The sequence below is a fragment of the Eschrichtius robustus genome, chromosome 8 (genome assembly GCF_028021215.1).
Source record: "Eschrichtius robustus isolate mEscRob2 chromosome 8, mEscRob2.pri, whole genome shotgun sequence".
Taxonomy (NCBI): Eukaryota; Metazoa; Chordata; class Mammalia; order Artiodactyla; family Eschrichtiidae; genus Eschrichtius; species Eschrichtius robustus.
Window position 1 is genome coordinate 129,850,278 of NC_090831.1, and position 26,799 is coordinate 129,877,076.

At 49.5% G+C, this 26,799-nt stretch overlaps 1 protein-coding gene across 1 annotated transcript in view; it reads right to left on the bottom strand.

Moving 5' to 3' along the window:
• PTPRN2 (protein tyrosine phosphatase receptor type N2) overlaps positions 1-26,799 on the bottom strand; it is a 684,054-nt gene that overhangs the window by 429,157 nt on the left and 228,098 nt on the right. The window contains 2 exon segments of the mRNA XM_068550211.1: positions 9,598-9,955; positions 21,964-22,123. Coding sequence (XP_068406312.1) covers positions 9,598-9,955; positions 21,964-22,123 — 518 coding nt within the window.

The window sequence follows — 26,799 nt, forward strand, 5'->3', positions numbered from 1 at the left end:
TGAGAGATTCAGGCCTCCCAGAGGGTCTCAAAGCTAAACAGCAGAGCTCAAGAGCAGGAACTGTCCTCCCGCCCTTCGTTCTTTCCTTCCCTCCACAGATGTTCGCTGCACATCGTCTATGCTCAGCTGCCTGTCAAGGCGCAGGAATAATGCAGTTAGCAAAGCACTTGCTTTCATGGAACGTTCATCTATAGTAGAAGAAACAGAAAATAAACAATTAAAAACAAACGCATACAAGGTCTGGTGGTGATGGGGCTGTGGGAACAATAATCCAGAGCGTGGAGGATGGGGCAGTGGGGAGGGAAGATGCTTTGTTAGACAGGATTGTCGGAGAAAAGCTCAGAGACCCAAAGAAGGGAAGTCCTGAGCCCAGGGACGATCTTAAGGAAACGCTCTGTGGGCAGAGGAAACAGCAAGTGCAAAGGCCCTGGGGCAGAGGCACTGGAAGGACAGAAAGGTGGCCAGAGTGGGTGACCTGGAGCAGCAAGGGGGTGTGAAGTTGGGGGCATTTTACAGGGTCTCAGACCCTGAAAAGGACCTGGATTTTTGCTGAGTGAGATGAGAAGCCCTTGCTGGGTTTTGAGCAGTGAGTCGTCATCTGGTTTACAATTCTAAGAGGCCTGCAGGCTTGAGACAAGGTCAGAGCAGGGAGGCCGGAGGAGGCTCCTGCAGGAACCCAGCTGGGGATGGCGGTGCAGCAGGCAGAGCTGGCGGGAGCCTGTGTTTGTTTCTATGGCAGGTCCAGATGGACCGGATGTGAGGTTCAGGGGACGGAACAGAGCCCAGGTGGGTGATAACGGACAGCAAAGCTGGAGGAGCTGTGTGAGGTCAGCTCCCAACGTCGGGGGAGCCTGGGCAGGGCTGGGGGCTCTCGGCAGCCCCTCAAGGCATCCCACCGGGTGATGTTTTGTTTTATGCAACCCAGGGCAGGAAGAATGCTGGTCAAACACAGGGCAAGTCAGACCAGAAATCCTAAAAGACCCACCCCAACAGGGGGTCACGATCTTCTGGAGAAAGTGTGCTCTGCAGCCAGCCACACCCAGGCTCCAGTCTCAGGGTCTGTCTGTGTAGATGGGTCAGTAACTCCCACTTGAAGGGGTTATTGAGAAAATGAAATCAAATGTATAGTCTGTCTACCACGTCTAATAACCAAATAGCTAAGGAGAAATTGTGCCCCTCCTCCAATAATCTGTCCTGACATTTAATAACTCAGAGAAACCCTCCCTACGGTTACCTCATGTCTTTTCCCTTAACTTCCCTCAGCTCTATTCTCCTTATTTGGAGGGAAGAGCAGAAATAGACCTGCAGTGTGAAAACACTCATGTTCTTTAAGATAAAGACCAGAGAACAGGAGAGACTTTCCGTGGGCCTCTCTAACTGTAATAAGAAACATCCATCTTCAAAATGGTATAATAAAATATAATTCCTAAAATTGTCTCCTCTCATCCAAAAAAGAAACTTTTCAGATTACCATTAGTGAAAAATCACTAAAAAACCCTTAGGTATACAGTGGTAGATGCTTAGCGGCTGACCACTTAGGAGGAGAGCAATGAACTCGTGTCAGCGATCATCTCCCGCCTAAGTGCTGTTGACCACGGTGAGTCAGCCCGGAGGCACCCACTGTCAGTCATCTGAAGATGAGCAGAAATGAGGAAATCCTCTTTAAAGAGTCTAGCCAGCCCTGGTGGACTGAAGAGGGGCCGTGGCGCAGAGCACAATCAAATACCACATGCATCAAAGTGAGACGCTCTGTTCCGGCCGCCGCACCATGTAATTCCGAGATCCGGCCGGCTTATAATGACATTTTAAGTAGCTTTCGATGTGCCAAGTGGGCTCTAGCAGAGCAATTACACGAAATGTCAGGACATCAAATATGTAAGGCCTGGAGTAGGAGATCAGCTCCCATGAACAACTGCTGCAGGCCTGACCCACAGAAATTATATGTCTTAATAGGGTCCCCCAGACAAATGCTACAAGCTTTAGAGAATAAGCAATGGTGTGCAGTTAAGCTCACACAAATCTGCTTTCACAAAGCGGATGTGAATCATACACAACAGTTTTTGCTCCTAAGTGTCTTTATCACCACGTGTACATGAAAGTACACGGTTCAGGCACCTACAAGCACACACATCACCACCATCATCACCACCATCACCAGTATCACCATTCCCACTCTCGTCACCCTCATCGTCACCATTATCACACTCAGGGGAGCAGCCTAGACACGTGCTGGGTGGCAAATGCAGACCACAGTAGCAAACTTCCCAGGAAGGGCTACCGGGGCAGCCCCTGGAATCTGTCTACATTCACTAAATGGGCTGAATCAGCGAGGCATTTGGATCCCATTCATGGAAACCCCCTCTGAAGGTGAGAGCTGCCGAACGCCCTCCCCGCAGCAAAGGTTGGATGGTAGATGGCCAGGTGTGCACGCTTCGTGCTGCAGTTCTGCAGACAGGAACTCAGTCTATGATCAGAGCCAAACCAATGTGTATTTACCACAATTTTTAAAAATTTAAATACAAAAGTGGCCTCGCACTTTTTATTACCTAAGAGTGACTGGAGTTCATGGGACTTGCCTGAACTTTAACCCAGCGACGGAGGAAGAACGAGCCCTGGCGAACGCACTGAAGGGACGCAGAGAGAAGCAGCAGCTGCGCACGGCCACACCCCGGGTCCGCGTGCAGCGCGAGGCCTCACGGACGCACCCGGAGCACCGAAAGGCGCACCCGGAGCACCGAAAGGCACGCCCGGTGCTCAACGCACCCACCTGGTGGCGATGAGATCAAAGGCGACGTGTTGTCTTCTTTCTACACATCTACTGTTCTGGTTTTGCACGGTAACCATCTACTACTTCTACCACTGATAAAAAGCACAACAAATAATCCTTTACACATTCTGATTCCCGTAGAGAACTGATCACGGAATACAGAACAACTCTCTAATGAGGAGCGTTCCCAGCTGGGCCACAACCCGAGACACCGTGTCCTAAACAGGAGAAGCTGGACCAGCCGCGTCTGAATCCCACACTTCACTCCACACTTTGTCGTTTGCCCTTGCCATTATCCTACTGCACATTGGTCTTTTAATTTTATGTGAATTAAAGCTTTTTCAAAGGCGACAAGGTGTAAATAATGAATAAATGAAGGAAGAGGGTCTCTTTTCTAAGTTTTTACCAAATGAACATTTGCCATGCACATGAAGTCAGTGGCCTGATTTACTGATTCGGGAGCAGGGATGGGTGGGTTTTCCTGAGCCCTGAGGGCTACAAATTGGTCTCGACCGTCCTGCAGAAGGGCAGCCTCTATCTGAATCACCCACGTCTCTTGTCTTCTGCACTACACCCTTTGGGTGCCTGGCACAGCCAGCTCTCCAGGGCTGCGCCCCCGGGGAGGTCACACACCCTGGCCCTCTGGGCCTCCCTTCTGACCTTCTCGCTGGTGCTTTCAAGGTGAAACTGGGTTTCGAGGACAGGGCTGCTGTGTCCTTGCGCCTTCCTAGGGATCCTGTGCTCATGGCTCACTGCGTCTACCTGAACGCTCCCCGAGGTTCTGAAGGATGTTAGACCGAATGGCAGGGGCAGTTTTCCAGGGGTGAGTGGTGTGGAATGGCCTGCCTGTGACTGGTCTGGACAGGTAACCCCGGGAAGCTCTGGGGCTTTAGAAGAAGGTTGGTCTTTTCTTGCCTTGTCCCTTTTCACTATGTAAGAAGAGAACCCTTCCTCCTTCCAGCCCTGGCTGACACCCCTGCCCCCAGGTGACCCTTCTCTACTCCTCTGCTCCCCCTAAAGGCGCAGCACACAACTTTGCACACAATGAATGTCAGAGAAAGCTAGAATTTGGAGCTGAATGGCCACTTAAAACATTAGAGTCCAGGACCAATTAGCCCAAGAAACAAAGCAAATTGTGTTTAAATCTGCATTTTAGACAGGTGGTTCTTAAAAGCTTCCATCCACTTTGCCTTAAGTGATCTGACTTTGGGACAAATGCTATCACCTGCCATCTCAAGCTGCAGTTTCCTCATCAGGAAAATGAGCTTGACAATAACACCATCTTTCATGGTTGACGTGAAGAGCAAATGAAACCATTCATCCACTCAGCAAACACCCTGCAAGGCACATGCTGAGTCCCGGGTGCAAATGTGAGAAAAGAAGCACAGTTTGCTGGCTTCCTTAAGCCGATGGTCTACAAGCGGAGACAAACGTTTATCAAATACATGCAAACGCGCAAGTCGGACTGTGAGACATGCTCCAGAGAAAAGTACAGCCCTGCGAGGGCTTCCCTCGAGGTGGGACAGGGTGACGTAAGCTCCTCTTGTTGAGGGATCGAGCACTTTCCAAACAGTCAAGGTGAAATGTGCCAGAAAGGTTACGTGGCCGGGGCTGCTGGACGCTAACGAGCCACAGGGAGGCAGGTCCCCCTCACAGGAGGTCGCCGCCCCCGGAAGGCTCCTTGCCGAACGGTGAACACGACAGTCACATCTCCGAGCTCCTGGTTCACAGGACGTGTGGAACACAGGAACAAGTACACGTCCTCTTTGGGGCGCAATCAGGAAAGTACAGGACGTGGGCAAAAGGACAGCATCAACAGGTACGAAAGCAGAGAGGTGGTCTCGCCAAGAGAAAACCCACAGCCACGGCAATCCACAAACCGCGAAGGATCACAAAGGGATGAATCTTCCCTCTGAGGAGCGAGGGATTCGAGCCCCCCAAGAGGCTCTCCAGCCCCCAGACCCTGCACAGGAGAGGTGAGCCCCCAAAACAGCTGGCTTTGAAAACCAACAGGAAATACATCTAAGAAAACTACAGAACTACAGAGAATGGGAAATTCGCTCTTAAAGGGCCCTTGTGCAGACTCACTTGACTCAAAACCGACGCAAACGTGCCAGATTGCAAGGCACCTGGATCACAGAGGAAGGAGACCCACTTACTAATCTTGAAGTACCTGCTGGAGAAACAGGGACCACTTGGGATGCTCTCCAGGGACCGAGACACTGCAGGCGCCATTGTGGAAATCCCCACCTAACCTGTTAGCACCCTACCAAGAGCGCTGCCACCCCTGCACCTCAGCAGGGCTCGCGACCAGTCAGCGATAACCCCACCCGCCAGCGCCCCTCCGCAACCCTGACCTCGCCACGACAGGAGGGCAGGTGCCCCACACGGGCACACCCCTTGAGCCCCGGGCTCCGGTGGCCAGTGGGATTGCACCTCTGAGCCCCACAGGATGTCTCCTACAAAAGCCACTCCTCAAGACCGGGAGAGGTAGCTGACACACCTAACACAGAGAAACAGACACAGAGAATTAGGCAAAATAAGGAGACAAAGGAACATGTTCCAATCAAAAGAACAAGACATAAACCTCTGAAAAAGAACTAAATGAAATAGAGAAAAGCAACTCAGCTGATAAAGAGTTTAAAATAATGGTCATAAAGATGCTCACTGAACCCAGAAGAAGAATGGACGAACACAGCCGGAACTTAACAAAGGGACAGAAATTATAAGAAAGTACCAAACAGAAGTTATAACTGAACAGAAGAATGCACTAGAGGGGTTCAACAGCAGACTGGATAAGGCAGAAGACGAATCAGTAGCTGGAAGACAAAGCAGTGGAACTCAGAGCAGCAAAACAAAAGAGAACTTAAAAAGTGAAGCTACCTTAAAAGACCTTTGGGAGAACATCAAGCGAAATAACATTTGCTTTATGGGGACCCCAGAAGGAGAAGAGAGAGAGAGAAAGGGCCAGAAAAATTATTAGAAGAAATAGTGGCTGAAAACTTCCCTAATCTGGGGAAGGAAACAGACATCCAGGTCCTGGAAGCCCAGAGGGTTCTGAAGAAGATGAACCCAAAGAGACACATACCAAGACACATTATAATTAAAATGGTAAAAGCTAAGGATAAAGAGAGAATCCTAAAAGCAGCAAGAGAAAAACAACTTGTTACATACAAGGGAACCCCCATGAGGCTATCAGCAGATTTTTTAGCAGAAAGTTTGCAGGCCAGAAAGAAGTGGCATGACATATTCAAAGTGCTGCAAGGAAAAAACTTCCAACCAAGAATTCTCTACCCAGCAAGGTCATCATTCCTTGTTCATGGATTAGAAGAATTAATATTGTGAAGATGTCCATACTACTCCAAGCAATTTACAGATTCACTGCAATCTCTATCAAAATTCCAATGTCATATTTCACAGAACTACAACAAATCATTCTAAAATCTGTAAAACCACAGAAGACCCTGAATATCCAAAACAATATTGAGAAAGAAGAACAAAGCTGAAGGCATCAAGCTCCCTGACTTCAGACTATATTACAAAGCCTCAGTTATAAAACAGGATGGTACTGCGCAAAAACACACACATAGATCAATGGAACAGAACTGAGAACGCAGCAATAAACCCACACTTATATGGTCAATTAATCTACCATAGGGGAGGCAAGAATATACAGTGGAGAAAAGGCAGTCTCTTCAATAAATAGTGTGGGGAAAACTGAACAGCCACATGTAAAAGAATGAAACTAGACTACAATCTTACACCATACACAAAAATTAACTTAAAGTGAATTAAAGACTTGAATGTAAGACCTGAAACCATGAAATTCCTAGAAGAAAACATACGCAGTAACCTCACTGACATGGATCTTAGAGATGTTTTTGTGGATCTGACACCAAAAGCAAGGGAAGCAAATGCAAAACATAAACAAATGGGGCTACATCAAACTAAAAAGCTTCTGCACAGCAAAGAAAACCATCATCAAAATGAAAAGGTGGGCTTCCCTAGCAGCACAGTGGTTGAGAATCTGCCTGCCAATGCAGGGGACACGGGTTCGAGCCCTGGTCTGGGAAGATCCCACATGCCGCGGAGCGACTAGGCCCGTGAGCCACAATTGCTGAGCCTGCGCGTCTGGAGCCTGTGCTCTGCAACAAGAGAGGCCGCGATGGTGAGAGGCCGGTGCACCGCGATGAAGAGTGGCCCCCACTTGCCGCAACTAGAGAAAGCCCTCGCACAGAAACAACGACCCAACACAGCCATAAATAAATAAATAAATAAAATTTAAAAAAAAAAATGAAAAGGCACCCTACTGAATGGGAGAAGAAACCTGAAAAGCATATAATAATAAGGGGTTAATATCCAAGATATAAAAAGAACTCATACAACTCAACGACAAAAAGCCAAAAACTTGATTACAAAATGGGCTGAGGATCTGAATAAACATTTTCAAGGAAAACATACAGATGACCAACAGGCACATGAAAAGATGCTCAACATCACTCATCATCAGAGAAATGCAAAGCAAAACCACAATGAGATATCTCCTCATTGATATCACCTATCAGAATAGCTATTATTGAAAAGACAAGAAATAACAAACGTTGGACAGAATGTGGAGAAAAGGGAACCCTTGTGCACTATTGGTGGGAATGTAAATTGGTGCAGCCACTTTGGAAAAGAGTATGGAGATTTCTCAAGAAATTAAAAACAGAACTACCATATGATCCAGCAATTCCACTCTTGGGTACTTATCCAAAGAAAACAAAAACACTAATTCAAAAAGATATATGCACCCCCATGTTCATTGCAATACAAGATATGGAAGCATCCTAAGTATCCATCAACAGATGAATGGATAAAGAAGATGTGGTGGGACTTCCCTAGTGGTCCAGTGGTTAAGACTTCACCTTCCAAAGCAGGGGGTGCAGGTTCGATCCCTGGTAGGGGAACTAAGATCCCACATGCCTCAGGGCCAAAGAACTGAAACATAAAACAGAAGCAATACTGTAGCAAATTCAGTAAAGACTTAAAAAAAAAAAAAGTCCACATCAAAAAAAAAATCTTTAAAAACAAAACAAAACAAAAGGTGCAGTACATACATATATACAATGGAATATTACTCAGTCATGAAAAAGAATGAAATTCTGCCATTTGCTACAACATGGATGGACCTAGAGGGTATTAAGCTAGTGAAATAAGTTGGAAGGAGAAAGACAAATACCGTATGATTTCACTCGTATGTGGAATCTAAAATAAAGAAACAAAATAAAGCAAAACCTCATAGATACAGGGAATAGATTAGTGATTACCAGAGAGGACGGGGTTGATGGGGGCAAAATGGGTGAAGAGGTCAGCTGTATGGAGATGGATGGTAATTTAGACCTTTGATGGTGATCACTCTGTAGTGTATACAGATGTCAAACTAAAATGTTGTACACCTGAAACAGTATTTTTTTAAAAAAATGATGCAAGGGAATAAAAGAGGGAGGAGAAAGCTTTTGTAGTTTCAAAGGGGCTTAACAGGTACGTCCACCAATTCAGTGGACCGTCTTTGGATCCTGCCTTCAAAGAACCGACTGTAAAGAAAATGTACAAGTGAGAAATTTAAACACAGATTAGATATTTGGTGATATGAAGACATTAGTATGAAGTTTAACATGTGATAAAGCTGTTTGGTTAGGTTTATTCAAGAGTCGTTATCTCTGGCAGTGGAATACTGAAGCGTGCCAGGTGAAAGCTGACAGCGTCAGATTGAATCTGTCAGCGTAGGGGAGGAGGGGGTCACAGAAGTAGCGAGAGAAGTAGCGAGAGGAGCCCAGCAATGCATGTGTGGGCGTTCATCCTACAAGTCTCTCTGTTTGCTCTGAAGACTAACATAATAATATAAAATATATAAAAAGATAACCAACACTGCAACGTAGCACAGGAGAAAACGCCAACCAAATGATGCCGTTAGTAAGGGTCACTGGAGAGCGGAGAGAGCATCTTCAGAGGCTGTTCCCCGAAGAGCCCCACCAGAGCAGCCCCGATCAAGCCTCCACTTACAGACAGGGAGCGCTAATGGGAACGGACACTCAGTATTTTTTTAATCTGTTACCTGCTTGATGTTATTATTTGTATACCTTCAAAGGAGAAGTCATATTTTATCGAAATCGCACTTTATATTTTCTGGTCTTAGGGAAAGGCTGTTAGAAAACAGATGAGGCCCTTGGGCATCTTACAGAGGCTAGGACCGGCCAACAGCCCTCCTCCCGTGGGGCGACCACAGCAGGGGTGACTCACATCAAGGGCCGAAGCTGCGGCCTCGAGGGCCGGTCACTTCAAGGGCCCAAGTACACCCACGGCACTGGGGGCAGCGTTCGTTTCCGGCTGGTCTCATGGGGACCAGCAAACACCCATGAACCAAGGAGCTGGGCATGAGTCCGACCACAGGAGTGGGGAGGCGGAGACAAAAGGAAAGGGCAGTGGACTTGTAAGTCGTTTATATTCAATCTGCCAAACGCTGGGCGGGGCCAGCTTTGGCCTGTGAGTCGTGTTCCCTCATCATCTCCATCAATGAAGTCATGAAAGAGCGAGACTGTCGGGGCAGCGAGAACTAAACGCGGAGGGCGCCTCCCCCAGGAGATCCGAAGGCCCCTCCGCCGCGGTCATCGGCCGCCCGAGTCCCCGCGACCCAGGAGCAGGGCCAGCACGGACGGCCCCTCCCACGCCTCGGCCCCTCTCCTCTACGGGGGAGCCTGGTGCGCGTGGAGAGACCCTCGGAGGCCCGGCCTGGGCAGCTGCCCGAGAGGCAGAAACAAGCCGGCGAGAAGCACGCGAAGGGTACTTACCGTCGTCCGTGCCCAGGGCGTCCCTGGGGTCCGGAGGCGAGGGCCATTTCTGGGGGGCCGCCGGTGCCGAAAGGACCCTGGGCTCTCGCCAGGGCGCGCGCACGAGGTTGCGGGGTGCGGGGTCGCCGTCCCTGGGGGGCGCGGGGGGCTTCCGGGCCGCGAAGGCACCCAGCGCGGCGACCAGACTCCGCCTGTCCGCACCGCCGGCCACCTTGGGGCTGAGCTCGTCGGGCTGGAGCCGGCGGAGCGTGCGCAGCGGGCGGTCCCCGGGGAAGTCGGCCCGGGACGCGGGGGCGTAGGTCAGGGCGGACGTCCGGGCCACGAAGGTCAGCGCGCTGTCGGCCGGGGGGTCCTCACCCTGCAGGGGCCGGGGGACAAACAGCAGGTGAGCGCCCACCGACGGGCAGGCCCTGAAGTGGCACCGGGTCTGGACCTCCAGGCGCTAAAGCAGCCCCAGGCACCCGGAACGCGCACCCCAAACAGGCGCCACGGATTAACTCACCGATGGACCGGGTGCCGCGTGCACATTCCTCCCATAGTTGTTTTCATAACAGCTTTATTGACATACAGTTCATACGCCATGAGATTCCCCCCATTCAGTGTTTTCAGTAGATCCACAGAGCGGTGCAAACATCGCCTGATGCAGAACACTTTATCACCCCATTCCCGTTCCTCCTCCCCCCCGCCCCAGGCAACTGCTCATCTACCTCCCTTCTCCATGAATTCGCCTAATTTGGACACTTCATGTAAACAGAATCACAGTGGGGCCTTTGTGTCTGGCTTCTTTCGATGAGCATGATTATTCCAAGGTGCATCCGTGTTGGTGCCAAATTCCTTTTGATGACTGAAAATTGTTCTGATTAAGGACAGAGCACATTTTGGTTTCTTCGTTCCTCAGCTGGTGAACATCTGGGTTGTTTCCATTTTGGGGCCATTGTGAATAACGCTGCTGTGAACCTTCCTGTACAAGTCTCTGTGTGGACCTATGTTTTCATGTCTCCCGGGCACGTGCCTGGCTGGGAGTGGGGTGCGGGGCAGTGGTCAGCTCTGCATGAACTGCCCAGGAGCCGCCAAAACGTGTTCCCACGCGGCAGCAGCACCGTCACCCGCGCCCCAGCAGCGTGAGGGCTCCACTTCTCCACTTACTATTTTTTATTTTACGTTATAGCTGTCTTCCTCTGACATAGGCATGCAGCGGTGAGGGCGCTCCCGTGGGTCCGCTGGTGAGGGATGCGGAGCCCCTTCTCACGTGCTCATGCCTTCTGTGGGGAATGTCTACCCAAACCCTGTGCCTGCACCGGTGCGTACTGTAACTCCACAGAGCAGCTTCCCCCGCGACTGACCCTCTCCTCTGTCTGATGGTTTTTATTTCACTCCAGCTCCTGTCTTTACTGATCACTTAAATCCCTTTTACATCCATCCAATCCTTTTAACCGCGATATTCTGGCCGGTGGAGCTGCCAGGGCCTCCTGCTTTACAGATGATGTCGAATCCATGGCCTTTCCCTCAGCCTCCGTCCACTTTCCCTCCTCACTCATTTAGTAAACGTTCCCCGGACGTCATCTCATCACACTTTGTTTTGCCCACTAGACAAAACAAGGCCCAGTTTCCTCACGTCTGGGACAGCTGTAAAAACGTTAGAAATCTCAGTGTTCTACCTCTGACGATGGCACCATCAGAATTTCAGGGACAAACATTAATTTCCCACTTGGAGATTACTCAGGGCTGCTTTCATGGTTTTTCTCTGGGTGCAGGGACCATAAACTTTTAATATCTTGCCCGTTCATATTTTCTACATGCACCTCCCTTGGGGCACAAATCAGTGTTTAGTCAGTGGGTATATACTTGGGGATCTAGTTAAGATGTGCAGCCATCACTGAATTTAAGACAGTGGTTCAGACTCCCAAATCTGTCTACTTTTAAAAATCTTTGGGTTCAGCCTTGCAGGATAGATTTTCATGTAGCAAGCCTGAAGCAGGAAACTGGGGTTGACAGGCGTGCTACTTTCCTTTCTCACATATGAGCTTGGGCAAGTCACCTGACCTCTTGACACTCGGTTTTCTACTGTCAAAGGAGATTGGCCATTATCTCTAAGATTGTTTTTATTTCTAAATGATGTGATTTTAGTTGTCATCCAAATGTATAATTTTGTTCAAGTGCTGGCTGAAATCAACTGCTTTTCCTTTAGAAGAGAAAAAGTAAGATTCATGAGAGAGAGAGAGAGAGAGAGAGAGAGAGAAAGAGAGAGAGGATGCCTCCACAACAAATAGCCCCTCCAGCAGTTTTGCACAAATTGGGTGTAAATGTCAATCTTAAGTTCAGCCTGAACTTCCGTGGAGAAAGGCTGTCTCTGAACACCTGGTCGGGCCCCAGCGCTGGCGGCTGGGACGGCCTCCCAGAGCCTCATTACGGTGCCATGAGCACCGACCCTCTTTGCTGCGAATGCACCTTCTACTCAAAGGGCCTTTCATTATAGTCGAGTGGAGAGCTCGGGTGGCGGACACAGCAGGCTGCACGCAGCGCAGACAATCAGCGCCGAGTGTGATCCGTGCAGTGGACCAGGGTAAACAATCTGTGTGGGGTCTTTTATGCTCTGAACCAAATTAAGGTGAAGAGGGAAAAAGAATATTTCAGTAGGCAGACTGTAAAAGTAATAATAATTAAAAAAAACTTCAGTTTTCACAGGTGACCCCAGGTCCTCTGAGAGTGGGAGAGCTTACCGCGGCCCCTGGTGAGGGTGCCCAGGTCACCCAGAGCCTGGGGTCGGGGGGGAGCAGCGAGGAGGGTATCCTCTCGGTCGCTTCCTCTTTGAGGCTTCCTATCGGGACGGAGTGAGCGTGTGGAGGGAGCCGGACTCCGGGCAAGGCCGCCCGGGCTTGGATCTCACCTCTGCTGCTTAGCGACCTTTGCCTTGGCGAGTTATTTAACCTCTAAGTCACCTGTGAAATGGGGATGATGGTCGTAGCACCTGGCACAGAAGCGCTAGTAGCTCCTCCTTACTAGTGGCTTACCGCTAGCCTGCGAACAGCTAGTGGCTGTCACTCACTTGACCGTCTCACACCTGCATCTCCCTTAGAGCGGCGGGGACCTGAGCACCAGCCCTGAGAGAGCCATCCAAGTGGGCTCTGCTCCACTTGCCCCTCTGAGTCTAAAATTCTGCAACTCATTTTCAAACCCCTATTCTGAAGATGTTTTAAACCTCAGTTCAACAAACCTATGATGTCAGATTTCCTAAGATAATGCTGAATAATTGTTACGACTGCAGTTGCCCAACTCTGGAGATTAGCAACCTTTGAAAAGCATGAGAACTGGCCAATTTCCAGCACGTGGTACAGCCACTCCTGGCAGGTTAACCCTTCATACTGTGTGTCATACAAATCTAGTTTGGGTGTCGCTGGTGTGGTCTGCGTCGTGCGTGTGAAGCAGCTGAGAACTGCTGCCGACCTTCCTGGAATGAACCCTGAGACGATACTCCTCAGCCCATCGTGCTCCACACGAGACGGCGCAGATCCGCTCCCTGCGCATCCCACAAGGGTCTGCTGAGTAAACCAAGCGGACAGAAGGCTCGGTTGGGAGACTGGCCCAGTCCTGTCAGCACAGCTCTGCGTAACCTTCATAACTTTCTAACCTCTTTGAGCTCCACTTTTGCTCCTGCAAAACTGAGGCGGGGGGGGGGGGGATCCTTTTTTTTCCTGAAGCAGTTGTATCAGGGAGCGTACAGGTGCCTAGTTCAGCACGCGGCTCAGCGGAGGGCACGGGATAAATGGTAGTCAGCATCAGTGCCATTGCCATCAAGCATCACAACCACTACTGCTGCTGTGTCCTGAGCTCTGGACCACATTCTCCATCCTACGGGGGAAGAATGCCTCAAACGTGGGCCTGTCTTCAAACAGCCTGCAGACTGAAATGCGAGTTAAGTCATAGGCATTAGTAGCTATAATGGAAAGTACATCAAAGAGGTTTGGTGATGCGGAGTTTGGAAGGAAGTGATCATCATCAGCTGGGGAAATCAGGGCAGCTTCCTGGAGCCACACCTGCACCACATCCCCTGCCTGCGTGGCTCCCCTCGCTCCCAGCTGTGCCAGGGCCTGGGTACTAGAGCCGGAAGGCAGGGCCCCTTCCTCTCATGGAAGTACACCTGCCCGGTCCCAGACTGCACAATTATGAGTTCAGACTGCAGGCCCTCAGAGTCCCACTTGCCAGCAAACACTGAGTGGATGAGACTTTTGTCTATACACTGGTCACTCATGCTCATCAAATATTCTCTTGTGCCAAGGATCCAGAACAAATTAGGAAACCCAAATTGAGCCATCTTTTGACCACATAACAAACATTTCCTCCGGTCTGTCTCACAGCCCGAAGGCAGCGTTGACAGGCACATTGATCAAGACACACTTGCTGCCGGCGTGACAAAGCACACCGCGGTGGGGCTGTCCACAGGCTTCCTAATGAGACGGCCCCATGATGCCGTTGCAGGCGGCAAGATTGGGGAGCTGGGGTGGGTCTCGGCAACCCTCACCTCCGGCTCATTAACGGAGAGCTGGGGTTAGCCTGCTCTGCCGTTTTGGGCTCGGGCCGTAGAGGGTAATTCTGGCACACCGTCCTGTCTCTCTCTCTCTCTCTCCACACAGTGGGAAGGTGGTCAGTGCTCAGTCCCGTTCAGGCTCTAAGCTACCCGCCCACGTTCAGGGGCAGCAGATTGGGGGTGTCATTCTTACTGACAGCACTGTCCCCGGGACACAAACGTATCTGCATTCAGAGGAGCCTCACGCTGGTCTTCCTTTGACCACGACAGCTATGCTACCTGCTGCTCAGATACAGAGCTATCAGTTAGAAAAATCAGTCCCCAGTTTCTAGAGTCCACAAAATCTGAGGTTGAAGAGGCGTTAAGTTCTAGACCACAGGATCAATGAATTTTGCAGAAAGTTGACAGCAGTACGAAGCGTGGATGTTAAGTTATGGATATGTGCAAATGATGCCCCATTATGTAGCTTGGAACTAGTGCACAGAGACGGCCGATGACAGGAAGCACACGTTGGTCCTCGGCTCCCCTCGGCACTGCCTTCTCGCTGCATCTCCTCTGCTTCGCCGTGCGCTCCTCCCGCTTTGCATTTTGCGCTTTGCAGCAGCTGCACCCCACACCCTCACGCCCGCAGGCAGAGAGCAAAGGGAATGGACTGAAGTGGAGTTGCAGGCCACTCTTCTGTCCGCCCTGGGTGAGCACGAGGCGTGGGGTTACAGGTCAGCGGCCTGCAACGTCCACCTGGAGGGCCTCAGGTAAAGACCACAACGTGGGTGGTGTGTTCTGAGCGCCAGTGCCAGGCCGTTCTTCGGCTTTATGTGTTTTTACTTCTTTTTGACCCTCTCAACAGACATGACATTTTGGTGTCTGCAGACTCCCCATTTTGTGGATAAGGAGACAGGCTCTCTGGTGAGTGGGAGCAGAGCTGGATCTGGCCCCAGGCCTGGCTTCAGGCAGTGCCACAGAGAAGCAGGCCCATTTTCTGCAGGCTGGCTGACGGAGAATACAGAACTGTGCTCAACTGGGTTCCAAGAAGGCAACTTGGGGACCTTCTTTTTGGCTTAAAAAACAAACATGAAAAAGTTGAACAAGAATTCCAGGGCCCTGATTTCAGCTCTACCACCAATTAAGCATCTGAAAGTGAACATTTCACTCTGTCTTTTTCAGCCTCGGTTTCCCTCTGTAAACAGAGGTGTCACGTCTATAGAACAGTTTGGGGGAAACTGCCACCTTAGCACTGCTGAGTCTTCCCACACATGATCATGGAGTGTATCTCCACGAATGTAGGTCTTCTTTAATTACTCTCATTGTTTTAAAATTTTCAACGTTTAAAGCCTTACACATATTTTTGTTAGATTATGTCTAGTTGTTTCATAATATTTGATGCTATTACAAATGATATTTTTATAATTCCAATACCTAATTGTTGATGGTATATAGAAATACAATTGATTTTTGTATATATACTCTGCATTCCACAGCATTTCCACACTCACTTATTCGTCTTAGTAGCTTTTTTGTAGATTCCGCCAAATTTTCTACAAAGATGATCACGTAATCTGGATGCCTTTTATTCCTTTTTCTTGCTTTATCGCACGAGCTAGGCCCTCCAGGGCAATGTTGCACAGAAGAGGTAAAAGCAGACATCCTTGTGGAATTCCAGACCTGAAGTAGAAAGCATTCAGTCCTTCCTCATTCAGTATGGTGTTAGCTGTGGGTCTCTATCAGGATGTTGGCTTTTGTCAAGTGCTTTCTCTTTTGAGACTATCATATAGCTTTTCTCTTCCTTGTTAATATGGTAAGTTGTACTGATTAATTTTCAGATGTAACCAGCCGTGCATTTCGGGAATAAATCTCCCTTGATCATGATGTATTATTATTTTTTTATATTGTTGGATTTGATTTGTCTAGAAATTTTGTTTCTGTATTTCTGACATAATCATCTGTAGTTTTCTCTTCTTTTAATATCTTTCTCTGCATGATTTTGATCCTTTGACATTTGTTGAGACTTACTTTATGGCTCAGCATATGATCCATCTTAGGAAATACTCAATGTGTACTTGAAAATAATGTGTATTCAGCAGTTTTTAGGTGTATCATTCTATAAATATCAATTAGGTTAAGTTGGTTGATGGTGTCGTTCAAATCTTCTATATCCTTACTGATATTTAATCAGTTTGTATAATCAGTTACTGAGAGAGGAAAGTTGAAATCTCTAAAAATGATTGTGGACTTGTACATTTCTCTTTAATAGTTTCATATTTTTGCTTTATGTATTTGAGGCTCTGACATTAGGTTCATAAAAAGATTTCTATGTCATCTTAATGAATTGACCATTTACTCATTATAAAACATCTCTATATCTAATAATACTATTTGTCTTGAAGTGTACTTTGATTAATATCAATATAGTCACACCAGTTTTCTTATTTAGAGATTCCATTGTGTATATTTTCCATACTTTTGCTTTCAACCTATATATGTCTTTCTATTTCATGTGCTTTGGCTTTAGTAGAATATAGTTGAAGCTTGTTTTTTATTTTTATTCAGATTGAACATCTCTGCTTTTTATTTGAAGGGCTTAATCCATTTGTATTTAATATAATTATTGATATGGATGGATTTAATTCTACTTTCTTGATATTTGCTTTACATTCAACCCATCTGATCCTTCTTCCTCTCTTCCTCCTTTCTTTCCTTCCTACGGATAAATGAAGCATTTTTAGCATTCCATTTTATCTCTGAATTGACCTTCAGTTATACCTATTTTTGCCTATTTTTAAAAATGGTTGCTGTAAAAATTATAATGTGTCTAATTTATCACAGTCTACCTTCAATAATATCACAGAACTTCACAAAGCAACAAAAAGTTACAACAGTGTAATTACAGTATTCCTACCTACTCTTTGTGGTCCTGTTGTCACGTATTTTTCTTCCACATAAGCTAAAAACCCCACAATAATTTTTATTATTTTGCTTTAACTATCCAATAGCTTTTATCCAAAAATTTATATATGTTATGTGTGTGTATCTTTTATATTTACTTGCAAATTTACCATTTCTGGTTCTTTTCATCCCCTTTGTAGATATTGGCTTCTCTATGATATCATTTTTCTTTAAGCTAAAGAACTTTTTTTAGCATTTCTGGAGTATGAGTCTTCCAGACACAGATTCTTCCTGTTTCACCTACAGTTTTGAACAATATAGAAGTCTAAATTGACAGGATTTGTTTGGTCTTTTTTTCCTTTTCAGTACTTGAAAGATGTCCTTCCATTGTTTTATGGTCTCCTCATGAGGAGGAATACTTCATTCTTATAATCATTCCCATGGATGTAAGGTGTCTTTTTTCCCCTGAGGATACCTTTAAGATTTCCTCTTTATCTTTGGTTTTCCCCCAAAATTTGATTATGATATGCCTAGATTTGTATTTATCTTGCTTGAGGTTCACTAAGCTTCTTGGATCTATGTTTTGATAAGTTTTGTCAATTTTGGAAAAACCCCAGCCATTATTTCTTTAAATATTTCTTCTGCCTAATTCTCTTTCTCTTTCCCTTCTAGGATTCCAATTATACTTGTTTTAGAGTTATTTGAAATTGCACCATGTATCTTGGATGTTTTGTTCCATTTTGCACTCTTTTTTACATGTTCTTTTTTTAAATAAATTTATTTATTTTATTTTTGACTGCGTTGGGTCTCCATTGCTGCGTGCAGGCTTTCTCTAGCTGCGGCGAGCGGGGGCTACTCTTCGTTGCGGTTCGCAGGCTTCTCATTGTGGTGGCTTCTCTTGTTGCGGAGCACGGGCTCTAGGTGCGCGGGTTTCAGTAGCTGTGGCGCATGGGCTCGTAGTTGTGGCTCACGGGATCTAGAGCGCAGGCTCGGTAGTTGTGGCACACGGGCTTAGTTGCTCCACAGCATGTGGGATCTTCCCGGACCAGGGCTTGAACCCGTGTCCCCTGCATTGGCAGGCGGATTCTTAACCACTGCGCCACCAGGGAAGCCCTACAATATGTTCTTTTTGTTTCACTGTTGATCATTTCTATTGAGCTGACTTGAAATTCACTGATTCTTCCCTCTACTGTGTCTAGTCTATCATTAAGCTCCTCAAATGAATTCTTTACTTCTGATCTTATTACTTTAATTTCTAGCATTTCCATTTGGTTCTTTTTTACTGTGTCCATCTCTCTGCTACAGTTTTCCACTTGTTCGTTTATGCTTTTTCACCTTTCCCACTCAATCCTTTAACATATTTATCCTAATTATTAAGATATCCTTTTCCAATAATCCCAAGGAATGAGTCATACCTGGATCTTCTCCTATCGACTCTTTACTCTCTTGACCAAGAGTGACATTTTCTTATTCCTTCATGCGTCTCCCAATTTTTTATCGTACGCTGGAAATTTTGTTTAAAAGAGTAATGGAGAATGAAGTAAATGATATTTAACCCTAGAAAGCGGAGTGTCCCTTCTTTTCCCAGTCTGCTGATGCGGCAGCTGAGTCCATGAGGTCTGTCAGTGAAGTTGGTGTGGATTCTGTTGCAGAGGCAGTTGGATTCGGTCACTACTGACTACAGTAATGTTGAGGGCAGGACTGGGGCCTTTTCTTCGGCAGGGCTCAGCTCCAAGCCCCAGGGCAACTCTGAGGATCGCTTCATGCTTTGCAGACAGCTGCCGGTTTTCTGAACCAGGGGAGCTCTCTCTGAGTCACAGCCCAGTACCGCTGTGAGTTGCTGAAGACTTCTTTTCCTGGCTTTCTGCACGCTATTCACAGATCCTTCTCCACCATGCAGCCTCATCCTAAGCCTTCGGAGGGCTGAGGTGTGCTCAGAAAGGCCTGGAGTTCCTTGGAAGGACATCTCTCGGTCCTTGTCCCGTTCTCCCACCCTCCAGCGTCCTATCTCCAGTACTCAGTGCTCTGTGGAGCCTGCCTCCAGACTAGATCCTCACATCAGTCTCCACTGCCAACAGTCCTTAAAACCTAGGCTGCCTTCTTCCTCTCCCCACTGTGGTTCCTGCCTGTGGGCAAGCAGCTGTGGTCTCTTCTCCCCTAGAATGAGCTCATCACTTTCTGAGTTTAGTTCATTCAGGTTTCTTTGTAACCTAGCTTTCCGGGTTTTTGTTTTTGTTTTTTAAGGCTATGGTTTAGTAGCTCACTTGGCTTATTCCTGCTGTCAGGGTAGACTGGGGTGATCTCTTGACGTTCTGCACTTTGAGTTCATCTGAACATCTTCAACTGCTGACTTCTGGTTGTTCTTCCAACGCCCAGCCCCTGGGAAGCCCTTGACCCCACGTGCCCACCTGGTTCAAGTTCAGCCTTCCCTCCATTACAGCACCTGCTCTGTTTTTAAATGTATCTTTGTGTCTCCCTCATTCAGTGAGATTGTAAAATCCTAGAGGGCAGGATTGTAAAATCCCAGCACCTAGCACAGTTTCTTGCACGTTAAAAATGCGTCAGACAAGGATTCCAAATAAATCAGTTAATTCATGGTACTTCCAAATGATGAATTTCGGTTTAAACCTCCTCCAAAGCATAGAATAAATTGGGACCTACAGTGTTGTCTGTGATGAACCAGCCCTGCTGTGGCTGATAAAAGCGGGAGCTGGTTTCCACCACTAACAATGCAGAAGCAGGAACCGCACCGATGTGGTGATGCTACGGGCACAGGTGTGTGCCAGGGCTTGGGGCTGGGCGCCTCTGGGCGCTTCTGTCCAAGAGGAGTGTGACTTACTCCCTCTGGCTTCTGTCAGGAAGTAATTAGTACTAAGCCTCTAAAGATGGTAAGTTCACAGCATTCCTCTGTCTATGACAGCTAGATTTTTGATGGCACATACATAGAAACATGATTCATAAAATAATTCATTGCAAATTGGTGGCACCTTGAAAGATCATCCGTGTAGAAAGCTTACATTTCCAACTGAAATACTTGATCAACCGAGAGCAGAGGGGATCAGAAAACGCTGCCCAAATCCCTGGCAAAAGTCTGCACGAAGAGCTTCTTGTACCTTATCCTGTCTCAGCTTATTAGAGGAATGATGAAGCGCTTTCTCCTCATTTAAACCCTGGACAGAGAAGATAATGAGTTCTAGGTTTTCATGCATTTTTAAATATTGACAAGCATCTATCTTAACACAGGATAAAAATGCCTAAGCCAAAATGCCACCAAGTGCTCATTTGCGAATAATCCGTGTGACTGTCATGCTGAAACAGCTGTGTGGTGAGATGACCACAGAATTCATTATTCAAACTGGACATTTCTGAGAGGGAAAAGGGGCTTGTTAGTAATTACGACGGGGCAGCAGGCACAAACCGGAACGGTCCAGCAGGACCACGAGGTGTGGTCATTCCCCTGGGTGGGAGTGTTAAAGATTACGGAGGGCAAACTTGATGGACGGTGGCCGTCGCTGACGGAACGCTGGACAAGGGCAGGGACAGCCATTCTGTTTCCCCATCGCTGTTTCCTGGAAGGGAGAGCAGGTCGGGATGTGATCACTCCTCTCCGAGGCAGCCCAGTGCCCGAGGGTACAGCTCCGGGAGGAATGAACGGTCCTGGCAAAGACAGCAGTCACCCTTCTCCTACAGTGGGGAAGGCGCCTGGAGAACACGCCCGGGGCTGGGCCCACCGTGTGCACGAGTCAGGGCTGGAAAGGCTCTGTGCTAAGTTCCCCGGATCAGCTGGAAGCGCAGCACATCTGCCCCCGGAGCCGTGTCAGCTGCTCGCCCGCGTCACTGCAGCACCTCCCAGAGGCTCAAAGACCCCTCCGTCAACAAGTCCCTGCAGTTGCTGCAGCTTATTCCTAATTCCCGCGTCTCGCGGGCGCGGACAGCAGGCGAGCGTGGCGGAGAGTCAGGGGGCCGCTCAGGCCCCTCCAGGTGATTTCAGGCCTCTCTTGGTCCAGGGAGCTAACCGAGCTCAGCCATCCCGCACGGCCACCACGTGCGCCGCCCAACATCCAGCCCAGAGCTGGCTGAAGTGACGAGAGTGAAGGCGTGGCCCAAGTTGCTCCCCCGGTGTCCCAGGGCCGCGCCGCCTTGGGATGAATCTGGGGGGTGTGAGAGGAGCAAAGCGTCCGGCCTTTCCTCCGTCTTCCAGCACGGCATCAGGGTTAGAAAGAAAAATGAGTCAAATTCCATTGGCGGAACTAACCTTCCGCAGAAAGGAAGCGTGAGTGTGGCTGCCGAACACCCAACGTGCCCAGAGCACCGGGACGTCCACGCTTTCCCCAAAGTCCACCCTCGAGATGCATGAGGGCCTCTGGCTCTGGACACCACTGCTAGACCCATCTCTTCTAGGCTAGTCAAAAGCTGGCAACTCTGGTTTAACCGGCTGTCATAAAATCATGCATACTTTCCCATCTAGGAAGTTATGAGATTTCTCATCGTTTCTATAAACTGTTCTTTTCAATGGGCTTCGAGTCCTGGATGGCTCTAGGGCAGACTGGCCTTGGTACAGAATGAACCTGCACTGAGGACCTGACAGCTGGCACATACAGGGTGTCCCCGAGGGCAGGTTGTGTAAGGAGAGCCGACCTGGGACACAGGACCTCAGTGCCGACGCCAGGACAGTCTCGGGCAACCAGGATGGCTGCTCACCCCGTGCCCACCGACTTCCTGCTGTCCTGCCTCACGGTGGACCCCGCAGCCCGCGTCCCGGGTCCAGGCAGTAAGCGCAGGTCCTCCCGAAAGGGTGGAGATGCACCCCGTCTCTCCCCGGCCCCCCCGCTAGCCCGAGACACAGGAGAAAAGCCCAGCGATGCCACAGCCATAGGAAACGTTCCCTGTGTGTGCCCGGAGGAAGCCCCCAGCAGGGGCAGACACACCCCAGACCAGAGAGGGGCTCCAAGGGTCACCTGGGCCGGCGGCCTGTCCGGCTTCAGCCCAGGGAGCACGTCAGGGCCGGCGGCCTGGGACAGGGCCTCCAGGTAGGGCAGGTAGCGCTGAAGGGCCTCGGCCAGCACGTCGCCCTCCAGGCTGAGGCTCCGCTTGTCCTGGACACTCTGCTTTGAGCTCCTGCAAAGCAAAAGGAAAGCGTGAGCCAGTCCACCGGGCGTGGCGTTGATTCCGCGGCCAGACGCTGCCACGGCGAAGGAGAGTGGCCGCAGGGACCACGTGGGGACCCGGGCGTCAGGCCAGGCGGCGACAGCCCGGCCCCCGCTGCTCTCACCAACTGCAGCTGAAACCTCTCATGCACCCCCTGAGCCTGGCGGCCGGACACCGTGCGGACTTGGTGAGTGACCCTGAGAAGAGGGCCAGCCCTAAAGTACGTTCTCAAGAACCGCCCCCGACCACCGGGGACAAGAGACAAACTAGAATGTGGGAAACAGCTGGCACTTACTCAAGTCCAGCAAGAATCTGAGCGGCAGAGAGGTTTCCCCAGTGTGGGGAGGGGCAACTGGAGAGCCCTGGTCCTACCACCCACTTGCTCTGGGACCCCACCATCTCAGCCAGCGCCCCCCATGTGCAGAGGAATGGGGTAGGGACGCACTGCGTGAGGGGGTCATGCTCACGACGGCACGTCCCGACCCCCAGAAGCTGTGACCGCATGGGGTTCCGCGGCACGGCGCGGTGTGGGGGGCAGAGAGGGTGGCATCAGCTTGCTACTCAGCTGACCCTAAGGTGGGGGGCCCTCCCGGTACCCCAGTGTGACCACGAGGTCCTTAGAAGAGGAAGAGGGGGTAGAGGGCTGGTGTCAGAGTGATGTCATGAGAAAGACCTCCAGCTTTGAAGGATGGGGCCCGAGGACCGCAAAAGGCAGGAAGCGATCCTGAGAGGCTGCTTGGAAGAAGGGACCTTGTTCTTGTGGGTTTCTCTTGTTCATTGCTCTGCCCAGAATCTGCACGGAGACTAAGTCAGCGTCGGCACTGAAAACAGCGTCCACTGAAAGAACCAGCTTGGAAACACCTGGTAGGCTCTGGGGTGACACAGAGTCAGCTTTACAACTGTAGCCTTTCCCACCGCTGACCTCGCAGATGGCACTTTTCCAGCGTTAGGAAAAGCGTCTCTGTGACTAAAATCGTTTATCACTGGGAGTGAACTTAGGAAAACAAACTGATTATTGTGGTGAACGGCAGTGATGCAGATTATGGACTTACTTGGAAAAAACGTTTTCTTCTTCTTTTAAGAAAATGCACTTTTTAAATTATATAAAACACAGTACGCAGTCCCTGTCAGACTCTTTGACAACCACAGGCGCCGTCTGTGCGGAAAGAGCTGGACTACACACGACCTCAAGTTGTGCTCTGTGCCGGCGCTCAACAAACGTGCGGTGATTTGTGAATCATAAATAACTGCACACAAGCGCTCCCTGACGTTTACATACAAGGTGCGTGGGGTTTTCTCACCTACTAAACTCATTTGATCTTCATGTAAGTAAATATGGGGTTTTAAGTTTGTTTTATTTTTTATTAACTGCCGGAAGTGCCCTAGATGTGAACAAGAATACCCCAGACCACCAGAAGAGGCAGAGCTGACACGCCGTTGATGTGTGGTTTCGGCACGTGTGAAGGACAAGGACGCATTCGCTGTTTTCTTCGTTTATTCCCATCCTTTCTCTGATTTTGTATTCGGAGAGCCATGGCTTTTGATCTCCACTTTTATTTACAAATGTACCGAATGTGATAAAAGCCATGATAATTGTAGAAAAGGAGGTGTTCTGACGCGCAGAAGTGGACGTGCTGCGGCTCCCCGGCCTGGGTGGGGATGGAAAGGCCGTAAGCGCGGGCGGAGGGACAGAGGACGTGTGCAGCCTCCGGCTACCCGCAGCCTGGGAGCTGAGAGCAGGGCCGCGTCCAGCACGGCGGGGCTGGCTCCCTGTTCGGCCGCTGCCTCTCGCTGTAGCCAGAAGACAGCCCACGGCCCGTGCCCGGAGGGGGCCACCCGGCCTGCCCAGGTCACCTCAGAAGATGTGCGCCAGCCCCGGGCCCGGGAGGCTCAGGGCTCCGGAACCTCTGCTACTGCGGGTGCCCGGCCTCTACTCCACTGCACACCGGAGCCCGCGTCCCACGCAGCTCAGGACCCAAGCGAGACGAGCTCCCTGGGCGCCCCGGGGCAGGGCCCCGATGGGCTTGGGTCTGCAGCCCCGCCGGCCTGGTGTCGTCTCAGACGACAACCTGAGGAAGAAGAATCATCGCCCCATCGCCCAGCTGAGGGGACCGAGCCCCGGCGCATCACTGGGTCACGTGGCGAGGCCAGCTCTGGTTGCGCCCGGAAACCAGACAAATAAAACCGAGCTTCCTTCCCAGTCGGGGATCTAGGGTCAGCGGCCCCGTCCACGCTCACTCCTCATGGGGACAGGACATCCGTGGCCTCTTCAGGTCCAGGAGAGTGTCCTGTCTCCCAGGCTGATCTGGGTACTCTGCCGCAGTCCAACAGTGAGAACGGTGCTCTGTAACGGAAGCGACCTCCATCCTGATGGCAACGAGGCGTCTGCAGTGACCGAGGGTGGGGTCACCACGCGTGCGTGCCTGCATGCGTGTCTCTGAGGGTACGTCTGTGTGCGTCTCTGTGTGTGTCCGTGCATGTCTGCATGTATGTGTATGTATCTGTGTGTGTCTATATGTGCCTGGGTGTGTATACGTATTTATCTGTGTGTGTGTGTCCGTGTGTATCTGTGTGTGCCCGTGTGTTTTGCAGATGTTGGGTGAGGCTGTGTTACTACAAATAAAGTGCCTGTGTGCTAACAACCATATCCACTTTCAGGGACCAGGAAACAATGTTTTAAGTATTTTATATCCAAACATGACAATTTGTTCCTTGTATGTGGGTCTTTACTGTGATTCAGGGAATGTACTGGGGTTTTAGTTGTGTGTGTACCTCTTTGTAGATCTCCCACTTGGAGTAACGGAGAACAGGCTCCCGGCTAGTGTTTCCACGTAGAAAGTCTGACTTTCAAGAACAGATCACTAATGTTAGGGGTTTGATATCTGTATGTATTTCATAAAATCTGGGACTTACAGAAAATCTTCACATTCGTGTTTAATTATTGCGATTGATAAAACTGTCTTTTTTTTAAATTAATTTATTTATTTATGGCTCTGTTGGGTCTTCGTTTCTGTGCGAGGGCTTTCTCTAGTTGCGGCGCGCGGGGGCCACTCTTCATCGCGGTGCGCGGGCCTCTCACTGTCGCGGCCTCTCTTGTTGCGGAGCACAGGCTCCAGACGCGCAGGCTCAGTAGTTGTGGCTCACGTGCCTAGTTGCTCCGCGGCATGTGGGATCTTCCCAGACCAGGGCTCGAACCCGTGTCCCCTGCATTGGCAGGCAGATTCTCAACCACTGCGCCACCAGGGAAGCCCCAACTGTCCTGTTTTTATTTCTGACGCCTTTCCAAGTTACACTGGCTCAGACTTAAGAGGCGTATAAATGATCAGGAGCTGCGCGGTTCTTTGCATCTCAAGTCATGGCTACAGCTTCCTTGACCATTTTTTAATGGATGAAATTTCATGTTCTGTGTGTAATTTAACTGAAGTCAATTTACTTTTCTGGTACTTTATCTATTTTTCTCACTAATTGCTAATCAAGGCAGATAGAACCACCTCATAAATGTGTCTTTAAATTGTCTTATTCATCTTCCCTGCGTGTCCGCTGCTGGAGGATTGTTTGTGACACTGTAATACGTTACAGCAGCCAAGAGAGCGTCCCTCTCTGTGGGCACGACACTTTAGCAGTTAGCTCTCAGATTGACTTTTGCCCTGTCATTCGGCTTGAAGTAGGTCAAAACTTTCTAAGTGTACATTTTCTACCTCAAAAGACTAAGAATGTAGTGCCTACACGTCGGTCTCCACTGGTCCCTTTCCCACTTCCTTGCACTGACCTTCAGGCTCCAATAACATGGGATGCTTTCAGTTGTCACCCAATGTGCTCAGGAAAAAAAAATCCGAATTATAAACAGAATCTTTGCAAAGAGCACACAGTGACCTGGTTCTCACTCCTTTCTCCATAATCCCAACCTTGTCTAATGACCATTTCGGTGCCATTTTATTTTTCATGTAAACAGAATTCACGGCTCAGTCAAGCCCTCCGTAACGTTGCTGCCCACCCCACCCCCATCTGTTCTGGCCATCAGGGGCCTCAGCAGAGGGTGTCCCCAGGCTCCCGGCGTCTGTCCCTCACGCAGCGTCCACGACACGGCTTTGCCTCTTCCTGGCTCTCAGGCAGTGCTTGCTCTGCTTCCCCCAAGACTGGGGCTGGGCGTCCTGACACCACACTCGGGAGCTCATTGCTACCTCCTGAATGGGTCACTGGTTTGGGGCCAGTTCCTTAATCTCTTTTAAGGTCACCTGTCCTGTCCCAAGATTGCTGACTGTGGATATTCACACAACTACGGGGTACAGAAAGCTCTGGAAGTACCCTGTGGAATGAAGGTCAGGCAGGATTCTTGGTCGGTGTGGTTACCCACGTAATAAACAAAAGTGTCACAAGACCCTTCATTCCTTCCTTCCTTCTTTAGTCAACAGCTCTGGGCTGGACACCCACCTGCACACGGCATGTGCCAGGCACCAGGGATGCGCTGGGAAGGGGGTGGGGGGGTCCGAAGGTGGGATTCCTCCATTAATAGTGACTCAGATCTGTCACTTCAAAAACTGCCTGGAAAGCCTAAAGGTGATGGCCGCGGACTGAATTTGAAGTAAGATACATAGTTACAAACACTAAAGATGATGAAAGTAAACCAGTCACAGGCCAGAGAGGGA